Source organism: Dasypus novemcinctus, chromosome 11 (genome assembly GCF_030445035.2).
Source record: "Dasypus novemcinctus isolate mDasNov1 chromosome 11, mDasNov1.1.hap2, whole genome shotgun sequence".
Lineage (NCBI taxonomy): Eukaryota > Metazoa > Chordata > Mammalia > Cingulata > Dasypodidae > Dasypus > Dasypus novemcinctus.
The window spans coordinates 74232318-74247336 of record NC_080683.1 but is presented as its reverse complement, the minus strand read 5'-3'; the positions used below and the strand labels follow the sequence as shown (position 1 = coordinate 74247336).

At 42.4% G+C, this 15019-nt stretch overlaps 1 protein-coding gene across 3 annotated transcripts in view; it reads left to right on the top strand.

The window, feature by feature from the left end:
- Positions 1–15019, top strand: part of USP45 (ubiquitin specific peptidase 45) — a 131549-nt gene that overhangs the window by 91606 nt on the left and 24924 nt on the right. For all 3 annotated transcript variants that reach the window (XM_071218607.1, XM_058307185.2, XM_058307186.2), the window contains one exon: positions 1013–1099. In XM_071218607.1, coding sequence (XP_071074708.1) covers positions 1013–1099 — 87 coding nt within the window. The remainder of the gene's footprint in view (positions 1–1012; positions 1100–15019) is intronic.

The window sequence follows — 15019 nt, the reverse complement described above, 5'->3', positions numbered from 1 at the left end:
TCAGATGCTTATAGAGGTCACCTGATGAAAAAGGAAGCAGAGAAATTGGTTACAGATTAAAGAGTAATTCCTGGCATATGACCTCATAATTTCATGTCAGATGTTATGGTATACCTTATAAACGTTACTTTCTATGGTAAAATTATGATTAATATGCAAATGAAAAATACCAGTTATTGAAGTCAAGAAAACCCTTCATGAAGGATTGCATCTATCATTTTTGTCTACCCAAACAACTGAGATTTAAGTATCCTGTCAATCTAACAGTGTCCATTCCTATTCATGAATCTCCTACCCAATACCCATGACAATCTATCAGCCAGTTTTTTATTATCATTACTTAAGGCAAGTTATACGGTTTTTAGGGTCTGCTTTTGGACATTAAACATAGAAAAGAAGGTAGAGCTCATTTAAGAATACCAAAGTTCATTTGGATTTATAGGATATATTTATTTTGAGTGTTTTTTTTTCTTTCAATAAATGACTATCATGAATTTTAGAACTGAAAGGATCTAATCTATTCCATTTATACCCATTTTCTGTCTTGACCTCAGTGAGGTTTCTGAAGCTGAGTTAAATTTTTATTAAATTTGCCTAGAGTCATACTGCAAACCCATCATTAAGTTCGTCCTAGAATATCAGGCTTTTGGCTTTTAGTCTGATTATATTTTCCTGATAGCATATGTGTCAGTAGCTTAGTTTTTAGCACATCGGATTTATTTTTCTGTAAATGTTGAAAACCCATAGTGCAAATAGTTATTCCCATATTAAATGTGGTTAAAATTAAATATAAATTAGTATAAATAATATATATTATAAATAATATTTGCAGTAACAGTTTATGAAACCTAATTGTTAATTTAGTCATACATCAATTTTGGACTATAGTCACATTTTTCTATCTATGTAAAAAACTTCTAGGATTCTTCCTTTGGGCTTAATTAACAAAGCGTCATACTTTAGAGCTAATGAAATTTATTACATTAAAATGTCTTTTTTTGGTCTTTTTAAGGCTGGCTTGAGTCTTCGCAAAGTAAACAGACATGTAGATTTCCCACTCTTGCTTGATTTAGCACCATTCTGTTCTGCTGCTTGTAAGGTACAGTATATTAAGATATTTAATTGACTTGCAAATAATAGACTTGAAAGTATCCTATGTATCATTTGTTAAGCCAGGTTTTTGTTTTTTTAAATTGGCATCTTGTCTGGAAGGGAAGTTTATAGTTGGTGAAAGTAAATAAATAATGTATAACATTTAACACTGAATATGTCTTTTTTCATTTGGGAGACAGAATAGAGGTAAGTTGAAAAGATACATAAGGCATTGGTGGTCATGAAAATCAAAGCTGCTCGTAAATACTACTGGACGCAGATTGTTGCTGAAAGAAGTGAGCAGGTTTTGCGCCTCCTCCTCTTTGTGAATAATGAAATTTATCAGCAGTAGTCAGCATTTGTGCAGTTCTATGTATTTTGCAAATCAATATATTAGGGCATTATTTTTTAAAATATATTTTAATTATAGAGGTTATGAACTTAAAAACAATCATGAACATGTCTGGAACTCCCATGCAACACCCCTCCACCAACAGACTACATTGTTGTAGAACAGTTCTTACAGATTATGAGATAATGGCATGAGACTATTACCACTATGATCTATAGCATACATTTGGAATATTTTTCCCATACCCCCTCTATTATTAACATAGTACATCTTTGGCATTAATGTAAGAATATTACAGTATCGTGGTTAACTATGTATTCTATATGTTATATTAATTATATTTTTCCCATGCTTTCCATATTTTTAACATCTTGCATTAGGGATGTACATTTATTCTAGTTCATAGAAGGAAATTTTTGTATTTGTACTATTAACCACAATTCTCATCTACCTCTGGGTTCACTGTTATTTAGTCCCTAGATTATTTTCTAGACCAACTGCATTAGTTCTGTTCACTATAATGTGTTATCATCAACTCTATCCATTTCCACACATTTACAGTCAAGCTAATTAAAAATTCCACATACATTAAGAGTGAGTACTCCTTTATATCCCTCCTCTTTTCTACTAATAATAACCTTTAGTCTAGGTTTTAACTCTATGTATGTTTTTTGTATTTAGTTCATATTAGTGAGACCATTCAATGTTTGTCCTTTTGTGTCTAGCTTATTTCACTTAATATCTGCAAAGTTCATACATGTTATCATATGTATCCCAATTTAATTTCTTTTTATAGCAGCACAGTATTCCATCATATGTATATACCACATTTTGATTGTCCACTCATTGGTTGATGGGCACTTGGGTTTTTCCATCTTTTGGCAATTGTGAATAACACCGCTATGAATATCAGTGTGCAAGTGTCTGTTCGTGTCATAGTTTTCAGTTCTTCTGGATGTATTCCTAGTAGAGGAATTGCTGGATCATATGGTAGTTCTAAATTTAGCTTCCTGAGAAACTGCCAAACTGTCTTCCACAGAGGTTGTGCCATTCTGCATTCCCACCAACATTGAAGGGGTGTTCCTATTTTTCCACATCCTTTCCAGCACTTACTGTTTTCTGTTTTTGTTTTTTTTTAATAATGGCCATTCTGTATGGTGTGAGATGATATCTCATTGTAGTAGTTGTTTTTTTTTTTTAAGATTTTGTTTTTTTATTTCTCTCCCCTTCTCCACCCCCCCCCCCCCCAGTTGTCTGCTCTCTGTGTCTTTTCGTGTGTGTTCTTCTGTGTCCATTTCTATTCTTGCCAGCAGCCTGGGAATCTGTGTCTCTTTTTCTGTTGCATCATCTTACTGTATCAGCTCTCCATGTGTGTGGCACCGCTCCTGGGTAGGCTGGACTTTCGCGCTGGGCGGCTCTCCTTATGGGGTGCACTCCTTGCACGTGGGGCTCCCCTATGCGGGGGCACCCCTGTGTGGCATGGCACTCCTTGCGCGCACCAGCACTGCGCGTGGGCCGGCTCCACACGGGTCAATGAGGTCCCGGGTTTGAACTGCAGACCTCCCATGTGGTAGGCAGACACTCTATCCTTTGAGCCAAGTCTGCTTCCCTCATTGTAGTTTTGATTTGCATTTCCCTAATAGCTAGTGATATTCAACATTTTTTCATGTGCTTTTTTGCCTTTTGTATTTCTCCTTAAAGAAATGGCTATGTATGTCTTTTGCCCATTTTTAAATTGGATTGCTTGCTCTTTTATTGTTGAATTGTATGATCTCTTTATAAAGAATGGAAATTAAACCCTTATCAGACATATGGTTTCCAAATATTTTATTCCACTGAGTGGGCTGCCTTTTCACCTTCTTGACAAAATCCTTTGAATCACAAAAGTGTTTTAAGTTTGAGAAGGTGCCATTTATCCATGTTTTCGTTCATTGCTTGTACTTTTGGTGTAAAGTTTAAGAATGCACAATCTACTGCCAGGTCTTAGAGATGTTTACCTACATTTTCTTCTAGGAGCTTTATGGTACTAGCTTTTATATTTAGGTCTTTGATCCATTTTGATTTAATTTTTGTATAAGGTGTGAGATAGGGTCCTCTTTCTTTCCTTTGGATGTGGGTATCCAGTTCTCCCAGCACCGTATGTTGAATAGACTGTTCTGCCCAAGCTGGATGGGTTTGACGGTCTTGTCAAAAATCACTTGACTATAGATGTGCGGATCTGCTTTGGTTCCATTGGTCTCTGTGTCTGTCTTTATACCAGTACCATGCTGGGTTTTTTTTTACCACATTAGTTAGGAAATATGATTTAAAGTCTGAAGGGAGAGTCTCCAACTACATTCTTCCTTTTTAAGGTGTATCTAGCTATTCTCTTTTAAGGTGTATCTAGCTATAGTCTTCCATATAATTTTGATAATTGTGTTTTCCATTTGTTTAAAAAATGCTGATGGAATTTGTATCAGGATTGCATTGAATATATCAATTTGGATAGAATTGACATCTTAACAATATTTAGACTTCAAGTCTATGAGCATGTAATGTTCTATCAATTAGTTATTTTTTAATTTCTTTTAACAGTGCATTGTGGTTCTCTGAATACAAGTGCTTTACATCCTTGGTTAAGTTTATTCCTAAATATTTGATTCTTTTAGTTGCTATTGTAAACAGAATTTTTTTCTTGACTTCCTCCTCATATTGCACATTACTAGTGTATAGAAACACTACTGATTTTACACATTAATCTTGTATCCTGCCCTTTTCCTAAAATTGTTTATTAGCTTTAGCAGCTTTTTTATAGATTGTTTGGGACTTTGCAGATATAGGATCATATCATCTGCAAATAGCAAAATTTTTACTTCTTCCTTTCCTATTATGATGCCTTTATATTTCTTTATCTTGCTTGATTGCTCTAGGTAAAACCTCTAGCACAATATTGAACAGTAGTGGTAACAGTGGGCATTCTTGTCTTGTTCCGGATCTCAGTGGGAAAGCTTTCAGTCTTTCACCATTGAGTACAATGTAGCTGTGGGTTTTTCATATATGGCTTTTATCATGTTGAGAAAGTTTCCTTGAACTTCTATCTTTTGTAATATTTTTATCAAGAAAGGATGTTGCATTTTGTCAAATACCTTTTATGCGACAATTGATAGGATCATTTGATTTTTCTTCTTGATTTATTACTGTGGTATATTACACTGAGTGATTTTCTTGTGTTGAACCATCCTTGCATGCCTGGTGTTTAACCCATTGATCCTAATGAATAATTCTTGTAATGTGTTGTTGGATTCAATTAGCAAGTATTTTGTTTAGGATTTTTGCATCTGTATTCATTAGGGAAATGAATCTGTAATTTTCTTTTTTCATAATATCTTTTTCTAACTTTGGTATTAGGGTGATATTGGTCTCATAGAATGAGTTTGGTAGTGTTCCTTCTTGTTCAGTTTTTGAAAGAGTTTGAGTAAGATTGGTATTAAATCTCCTTGGAATGCTTGGTGTAGAACTTAGTTGTGAAAACATTTGTTCATGGGTTTTTCATTTTTGGGAGTTGTTTGATGACTGTTTCAATTTCTTTACTTGGGATTGGTTTATTGATGTCTTCTGTTTCTTCTGGGGCCAGTGTAGATTGTTTATACATTCCTAGGAATTTTTCCATTTCACCTACATTGTCTAGTTTGTTGGCGTATAGTTAGTTGTTCATAGTATCATTTTATGATCTTTTATTTCTGTGGGGTCAGTCATAATGTCCGCATTTTCATTTTTTATTTATTTGCATCTTCCTTTTTTTTGTCAATCTAGTTAAGGGTCTTTCTTCTTCTTTAATGCAAGCACTGAGGGCTATATATTTCCCTCTCAGCATTGCCTTTGCTGCATCCATAGGTTCTGATATGTTGTGTTCTCGTTTTCATTCATCTTGATATTTATTGGTATTTATTATTTATTGATATGTATTGATTTCTCTCTAAATTATTTAAGAGCATGTTGTTTAATCTCCATGTATTTGTGAATTTTCTCTTTTTCTGCCTGTTGTTGATTTCTAGCTCTATTCTATTATGATCAGAGAAAATGCTGTGTATAATTTTGATCTTGAGTTTATCGAGATCTGCTTTGTGATCCAGTATACCTGTTGAAAGTTCTTTGAGCACTTGAAAAGAATGTATATTCTGCTGTTTTGGGGTACAATTTCTGTATAAGTCTGTTAGGTTTAGTCCATTTATCATATAATTCAAGCTGTTTCTTTATTGATCCTCTGCCCAGATGTTCTGTCCGATGCTGAGAGTGGTATATTGAAGTCTCCAAGTATTACTGTAGAGGCATCTATTTCTTTCTTCAGTTTTGTCATTTTTGCCTCATGTAATTTGGGACATCCAGGTTAGGGCATATACGTTTATGATTCTTATTTCTTCCTGGTGAATTGCCCACATTATTAATATATATCTTTCCTTGTCTCTAATAAAGTTTTGATTTTAAACTCTATTTCATCAGTGTAACTATAGCTACATCAGTTTTTGCGGCGGCTTGCTCGGTCGGTAGAGGTGGGGTCTGGCTGTGGACGAGGGGTCGGTCCAGCTCTGGACGAGGGGTCGGTCCCGCTTGGGACGAGGGGTCGGTCCCACCTGGGACGAGGGGTCGGTCCGGCAGCAGACGAGGGATCGGTCTCACAAGGGGTTGCGCGGTTCGGCTGACGGGGTCGCCCGGCAAAGCCGGCGACGAAGGGGTCGCCCGGAGAAGCAGGCGACGAAGGGGTCGCCCGGAGAAGCAGGCGACGAACTGGGGACAAGGGAGGCCAGGCCCTTGTCGGGGGCTCTCAGGACTGGAGGGCGCACGGCAGAAGAACTACCGCGGAGACAAGGTAAACACGCAAGTCCACTTTACTGAGGGAGAGGCAACAGTTTTATAGGGGCTGGGGAAGGCTGATTGGTCGAAGCCACGCCCTGTTCTGATTGGTTGCCGGCAAAAGGTCAGTGGGCGGTACTGGACAGGGGAGGGGTGGTGGTTAGGGATTGGCTGTCGCTGTTGCTGGGGGAAGGGGCAGGGTTTAGGGATTGGTGGCTGCTGTTGCTGGGGTGGAGGGCAGACTTGAGTTTCCCGCCCACGCCTGGCTGTTGCTGCTGTCGGGGGAAGGGAAAAGGGCGGGCTGGATTTTTCCGCCCACGCCTGGCTGTTGCTGCTGTCGGGGGAAGGGAAAAGGGCGGGCTGGATTTTTCCGCCCACGCCTGGCTGTTGCTGCTGTCGGGGGAGGGGAAAAGGGCAGACTGGAATTTTCTGCCCTGCGCCTGCGCAGGGAGAAAGAAGGCATCGTGTGGCGCCATCCGGGAGGAGGGGCGGCCGCGGAAGCATGGCTGCTAAGAAGGGGAGACCCGAGGGCACTCTGCGCCCATGCCGAGCTTCCTTCAGGGGTGGCGGTGAGTTCGACCAGCCACCCTATTATGGGGGCAGCGGCTTGGCCTACCGCGGCCGCTCCCCCGCCAGGCCAGCAAACCACGCTTCAGCCCGAGGGGTGACCGCATTTCCCCCTTCTTTTCAAATAAGGACCAGGATGGCAGCAGCAACAAGTAGCTGAGGCCCAAGAGGCAGTAAGCAATGAGGGAAGCGGGGCTGAAGAGGGAGGTGAGTATGCCGGGGATAAATGTACAATTTGGGGGCAGTATCTTGCCGTTGCAAACAAGGGTGGCCAATGTCCAATTCTTGTTGATCTCGGTGGCTGTAAGGTCCATCTGCTTGTTAAAAGTCCAGGATGACAGCGCGTTACAGGTAGTTGATCTCTTCTTGGCGGCGAAGAGCGGTAGAGGCAGACTGTGTGATGGTCTGGAGGATCGCAGCGGTGAGGACAAGTCGCGTCAGGGCACCAGCGATGGTGGTGGCGGCAGCGTCGGGAGTGGTGGAGACGTAGGCGAGGACAATAAGAAGGCCAAAGTCTTCACAGGCGCCAGAGAGGCCGATGTTAATGGGGCGGGCCGACATGGGGTGGCCCAATCTGCAACGCAGTAGGGGTTCAAGCGAAAAAAGGAGGGGGGCGGGGGACGAGAAAGGACACTTTGGATGGCTGAGAAGAGGAGTGAGGTCGAGACAGGAGGAAGCTCCGCAGAAGTATGGGGAGGCAAGAGCAGAAGCGTTATTGGATGCTAGAAAGCAGGCCGCGGGCCGGGGAAAGCAGGTTGCGGGCCGTTTAGCAGGGCTGGAGCTGCTTGAGAGCAATGGCGGCATGGGGGGCCGTGGTTACAATCTTCTGGGGTGGTAGCGGCTAGACAGATGGCGGAAAATATTATCAAGAAAGCAAAGGTTATGAGGAAGAAATAGAGTATTAAAGGCTGTGGGGGAAGTGAGAAGATCATTTAGAGGATAGGGTTGAGAATGGTATGTTTAAGACAGAAGCTTTGTGGTTTGTAGGAGACTGCTTTATAAACGAAGGAGAATGAGGGCAGTAAATATAGTAACGATAGATAGGAAGATGACAGTGAGGAGGAGTCTTTGTTTAAGGTTTCAATCGTCCGGCGCAACAGTGGCTAGGCCGATAGCGAGGGGTGTTGCTAAGTAGACAATGGCTGCAAAGACAAAATCATCCTCTGTTTCCTTAAGAATAACTTTTCTTTAAATACTTAGTAGCATGCAATATTAGAAACCGTTTCCTAAAAGCAAGTTGGCAGGGGAGCTTGGTTGCTGTTAATCTTTCCTGTTATAAAATTACCTTTTATTATTATTATCATCAATTCAGTTTTATATATATATGTTTAAGAATGACCTTTTGGAATTAGCCATTTAATACCTTAATGTAAGCTATTGAAGATAAATTTTATCTTTACAGAACACATTCCCTTACATAAAGTTATCACAATACCTTTTACACTTGCCGCATGCAAATTAAATTTCAAGAGTTTATGAAAAATTAGCCATCTTACTTTAGGACAAAATACGTCTTTTTGCAAAACTTATTACATTTCCGTTAGCACTTTTACAAACTTTTAACCTTTTTAATATTCATATAAGTTTTACATTCTTTATATTATCCTGTGAAGAAAAATAAGTTATTCATTTTAATCTAGGCAAGAACAACTTTTTATGAAGACGTACAGTTAATTTTGTTAATTAAGACTTACAATTTTTTTTTAAATTGTAGATATCTTATTAACATTTAAACTTATGTATTAATATAATAAACTTAAGTATTAATATAAGCGCTTATTTAATCTTTGGCCATTTGAATAGAGCTCTTTTAAAGATTTCTAGTAATTTATATTTACCATCCGGAGGTATCACAATATACGTTGACATTGAACGAACAGATAGCAAACACAGAACAATTACAACACATTAACAGAAATATATAATTTATTTACAGTTGACTCATAATTCTTACTTTCTTGGTATAGCTGCTTTTAAATCCTTTTTTATATAGCATATCATAGATTATACCCTTCAAGATTTCTTCTGGACTTCATGTTGCCTGTAATAAGCCAGGAGGGAATCTTTTACCTTCCTGCTCCACAGCAAAAGTGACCCTATCTATAAGGCAAGTATAGGTGTCCGGGTCCCAAAGCTGACACGTGGTAAGCCACGGATTAAAGGGGAGAAGAAGGTCCCAATATACTTGAAGCTGTTTGAAAGAGATCTTACACCGGTGAATGTCTAGGAGACCGGCGAGAGCCCGAACTTGTGGGGCTTGCTTAGCAGATAGGATGTTACCCATTGCTAATGGCCTTTTGGAGCCGATAAGAAAAGGGGCCCTTACCTTGAGAGCGTGGCGATGGGAGCCGAGGTGCGCGGTGAGACGAGGGGTCGGAGCCGGTGGGGCTCCGACGGTGGTCGCGGGCCAAGAGAAGGCCCCGACGAGGGGAGGGCGGGACGACGAGCAGTGGAGCAAGGCAAAGGGGAGCAAGCGCAGAGGGGAGGAGGCAGAGGTGAAGGCAGGGGTGGAGGTGCTCAGGCACGCGCTCCTGAGAGTTTTATTGGCGCCTCTTAATCATAGCGGGTCGGTATAAGCCCCCAACATGGAAGGAGAAAGCCATCCAGCGATTCTCCCAGACCGCCGTGGATCATATGAGGTCACCAAGGTTCAGGAGCAGCAATGCAGAGTGAAAAGATATGGGTGAGAAGAGAGGAGAGCGTAGGGCTATGGTAGGGTTACTTCAGACGTGCAAGCGCGTGCTCCCGAGAAATCCAAGGCTCCTCTTAATCATAGTGGGTCGGTATAAGCCCCCGACATGGAAGGAGAAAGCCATCCAGTGATTCTCCCAGACCGCCGTGGATCGTATGAGGTAGCCAAGGCTCAGGTAGCAGCAATGTTGCACGAGAGAAGTCCCACGGTGAGAAGAGAGGAGGGGGGGCCGCCAGGTTATGGAGTGAGGCTGTGGTGGGGTTGCCTTGCCCCACGTTGTGCTGTGGTGGGGTTGCTTTGCCCCACGTTGGGCGCCAGCTGCGGCGGCTTGCTCGGTCGGTAGAGGTGGGGTCTGGCTGTGGACGAGGGGTCGGTCCAGCTCTGGACGAGGGGTCGGTCCCACTTGGGACGAGGGGTCGGTCCCACCTGGGACGAGGGGTCGGTCCGGCAGCAGACGAGGGATCGGTCTCACAAGGGGTTGCGCGGTTCGGCTGACGGGGTCGCCCGGCAAAGCCGGCGACGAAGGGGTCGCCCGGAGAAGCAGGCGACGAACTGGGGACAAGGGAGGCCAGGCCCTTGTCGGGGGCTCTCAGGACTGGAGGGCGCACGGCAGAAGAACTACCGCGGAGACAAGGTAAACACGCAAGTCCACTTTACTGAGGGAGAGGCAACAGTTTTATAGGGGCTGGGGAAGGCTGATTGGTCGAAGCCACGCCCTGTTCTGATTGGTTGCCGGCAAAAGGTCAGTGGGCGGTACTGGACAGGGGAGGGGTGGTGGTTAGGGATTGGCTGTCGCTGTTGCTGGGGGAAGGGGCAGGGTTTAGGGATTGGTGGCTGCTGTTGCTGGGGTGGAGGGCAGACTTGAGTTTCCCGCCCACGCCTGGCTGTTGCTGCTGTCGGGGGAAGGGAAAAGGGCGGGCTGGATTTTTCCGCCCACGCCTGGCTGTTGCTGCTGTCGGGGGAAGGGAAAAGGGCGGGCTGGATTTTTCCGCCCACACCTGGCTGTTGCTGCTGTCGGGGGAGGGGAAAAGGGCAGACTGGAATTTTCTGCCCTGCGCCTGCGCAGGGAGAAAGAAGGCATCGTGTGGCGCCATCCGGGAGGAGGGGCGGCCGCGGAAGCATGGCTGCTAAGAAGGGGAGACCCGAGGGCACTCTGCGCCCATGCCGAGCTTCCTTCAGGGGTGGCGGTGAGTTCGACCAGCCACCCTATTATGGGGGCAGCGGCTTGGCCTACCGCGGCCGCTCCCCCGCCAGGCCAGCAAACCACGCTTCAGCCCGAGGGGTGACCGCAAGTTTTGATTGTTTGTTTGTTATTTTTTGTTACTGCATGTGTAGAATATCTTTTTGCAGCCCTTCATTTTAAACCTGTTAGAATCCTTACATCTAAGACAAGTCTCTTGTAGACAACATATAGATGGCTCATATTTTCTTATCCGTTCTCCCAGTCTGTGTCTTTTGATTGGGGAGTTTAATCCATTCATGTTCAATGTTATTACTGCAAAGGCAGTTCTTCACCCATTTTGACTTTTGGGTTTTATCTCATATTTCATTTTCACCATTCTTTTTATACTTGTAGTACTTTTATTGATATAATCTTCATTTCTAGATTCTCTGCCAAGCCTCTCTCCTGTCTTTTCAGGCTATAGCATTCCCTTTTGTATTTCCTGCAAAGTTGATTTCTTAGTTACAAACTCTTTCTGTTTATCTGTGGATATTCTAAACTCATCCTCATTTTTTAAAGACTGTCTTTCCAGATATAAAATTCTTGACTGGTAATTTTTCTCTTGCAGTATCTTAAATATGTCACACCTCTGCCTTCTTGCCTCCATGATTTCTGATGAAAATCAGCACTTAATCTTATTGGGTATCCCTTGTATGTGGTGTATCACTTTTCTCTTGCTGCCTCAGAATTCTCTTTGTCTTTGGCGTTTGACATTCTGATTATTGTCATTAAGTAGGTCTATTCAGATTTATTCAGATGGGAGTATGTTGTGCTTCTTGGATATGGATATCTATGTCCTTCAGTAGGATTGGGAAATTATTGGCCATTATTTCTTCAAATATTCCTTCTGCCCCTTTTCCCTTCTTTTTTTTTTCCTTTCAAGATAAAAACTTTATTTTACACTTTTATAAAGCAGCTTTACATTAAGCACAAACAATCCATTTACTTTGTATAGAAACAAAATAACTTTCCACCTGTAAAAAATCAGCCTTTTCCCTTCTCTTCTCCTTCTGGGACACCCATGACACATATGTTTATGCATTCTTGCCATCATTTAGTTCCCTGAGACCCTGTTCAATTTTCCATTCTTTATCTCTTCTTTTGTATGTTTACTTTTGGAGGCCATGTCTTCAAACATACTGATCCTTTCTTCTGCCTTCCCAAATCTGCTGTTATATGCCTCCAATGTATTTATAATTTCATTATCATGCCCTTTATTCTCATTAGATCTACTATTTTTCTATGTATGCTTTCAAATTCTTCCTGGTGTTCACCCATTATCTTCTATTTTTATTTTATTTTAATTTTTTAAATGTAGGTACTGGGGCCAGAGATTGAACCCAGAACCTTGTATATGGGAAGCTGGTACTCAACCACTGAGCCACATCAGCTCCCTTGAGCTTGCTTTTTCGTCTGCTTTTTTTTGTTTTGTTTTGTTTTTAGTAGGCCCCTGGAACTGAACCTGGGACTTCCCAGGTGGTATGCAAGTGCTCAACTGCCTGAGCCACATCTACTCTGAGTGTCTTCTTTATATCCTTAATCTCTGTAGCCATCTCATTGAATGTATTAAGGAGATTTGTTTGAATATCTATGATTAGTTGTCCCAACTCCTTTATATCATCTGGAGACTTATCTTGTTCTTTTGGGCCATATCTTCCTGTTTCTTGGTATAGATTGTAATTTTTTGTTGGTGTCTTGGTATCTGGCTAACCAGATGTATTTATTCTGAGCAGTTCTCTCTTTAACTTAGGGCTTTCTTGCCCCTTCTCCCTTACTGGTTGTGTAGTAGGATATAGTTGGTACTGTAAGCTTCTGAATGTGGGTGATGCCCACATTGCTTTAGGAACCAATGAAGCTACTCCTACCTTTTTCCTCTGCCAGGAGTAGGGATGGAGCTGCAACTTAGTGTAGATATCCAAGCCATGTAGGTCAAGACTATCTGTGGAGAGATTTATAAAGCTTCACACCCCTTCCTCCCCTTCCTGAGGTGGGGATAGAGCTTCAGGTGTGAGCAGCAAACTAAGTCATGCAGATCAAAACTGACCACAGTTAGCCAGGTAGATTGACATAGTACCAGCCCCCTTCCTCCCCTGCCAGAGGTGGGGATGGACCGTTCGGAGTACCCAATGATCTAATCCATGTGGGCCAAAAATACCTGCAGTTGCCCTGAGAGGCTGAGGAAATACTGCCCTTTCTGTCCTTTAGGGGATGGGGATGGAACCACAAGCACCCAATGACCAGTCTAGGTGGGCCTGAAGCACCTGCAGTTTCCCAGAAAGGCTGAGGAAACATTGCTCCTCTCCTATCTTATTGGGGGGTAGGGGTGGATCCACAGGTACCCAACAGTCCTGTGCATATAGGCTGAAATTGTCTGCCATTGCTCAGAGAGGCTGAGGAAACACAGCTCCCCTCCTGTCCTTTTGGGGGTCAGGGATGGAGCCACAGGAATTCACCTATTCAGCCTTTGTGGGCCAAAAGCACATGCAATTGCCCAGGGAGGTTGGGAAGACATTGCCTCCTTCTTGTCCTGTTGGGGTATGGGTGGAGCCACACATATTCAACAGTCTAGTTTGTGCAGGCCGAAAGTTGCTACAGTTGCCCAGACTGCGGAAACACAGTCCCCTCCTGTCTGTGGGGGCAGGGATGGAATTGAAAGCCCAGCAGTCTGTGCAGGCTGAAAGTACCTGCAGTTGTGCAGAGACACCGAGGAAATACAGCACTCCTCCTAGCCTATTGTGAGGTGGGGATGGAGTTCTAGGTATCCAGCAGTTCAGTCTGTGCTGGTCAGAAGCCCCTGCAGTTGCCTGGAGAAGCTGGTGCAGGTCCCCCTAGCTTGCTCCCTGTCAGAAGTGGGGCTGGGGCTTAGGCTAGAGCTGCAAACCAGTCTGGGTAAAAAGAAGCCTTTCCCTACCATCACTGTGATTTTCAATCAACCCCGCTTCCTCTTACGCCAGGGACAAAGTTAAAATGGCAGTTACTGGTCTCTTTCTGACTTTGAGAGGTTTAAACTTTCCTGTTCTTAGAATTATACTTTAGCCAGCCAAATTTGCTAATCATAGCTGAAGTCTGTACCCAACTTTCTCTTCCTCCTCCGTTTTTGGGAAATGGAGCTTCCAACTCCAGCCTCGAAATAGCCCCTGAGGTGGTTTGTGCTGCCAGTGGAGTATGGGCATCAGCCTCCATGGTGTGGAGCACTCTACTTATGAATCTTCTCTGCAGATGGGCAGTCTCCTCCTTCCATTCTTTCAAGGATATTGCAGGATGCTTTTCTAGTCGTCTAGGCCCCCCAAACAGGTGCTTTTGATAGCTCTGCATGATTACTAACTGCCCTATAGCAGGAGCTGACTCTGGAGCTCCTTCCACTGCCACTATATAGGGCATTCGTTTTGATGCTTTTTCATATGTACTACTGAGAGTTGTGTACTTGTCAAATGAAAATGATACTTTACTATTTCTCATACTTGAACAATTATAGAAAGCAGATTGGTTTATAGTTGTTTGTAAATGTTAGGAATATGTAGATGAAATTAATTTTTCTTTCTTGAGGGAATCAATAGCATAATATGCTATGAATCATTACTGGCTAGCAGTCTTATGTGTGTGTGTGTTTTTTTTTAATAAAATACACTGTTTACTGAACTTAATATTTCAAACACATTGATGAAACAAAAAAGTCTTAAATGCAATTTTCTAGTGAATCCACTTCATCTGCTGTTGAACACCAACACTGTTGATTACTGAGAATTCATAGAATTTAATAATGTGGTAAATAATGAAATTTAACAAGCTATGTATTAACTTTACGAAAGCAGTGTATTTTTTAAATTTTTTCTATTATAGATAATTGCCAAGGTACCCAAAAGTAGGCAGAAACGTAGAATGAGCTTTTTTTTCCTGTTTTTTTTCAAATACACATTTTTTTTAAAGAGACTTATATTACATGAATGTTACATAAAAAATAGGGGATTCCCATATGCCCCACTCCCTAGCCCTCCCATATTAACAACATCCTTCATTAGTGTGGTACATTTGTTACAATTGATGAATACATTTTGGAGCATTGCCACTAAGCATGGATTGTAGTTACATTGTAGTTTACTCTCTTGCACATTTTTGTAATTTATTACAAGATCTATTATGGTTTGTATCTGCCATTGCAATGTCATTCAGGACAATTCCCATGTCCTCAAAGTGCCCCCAGATTACAGCTATTTTCCCCTCTCCCTCCCCTCAGAACCTCCAGTGGCCACTGCCTCCACATCTG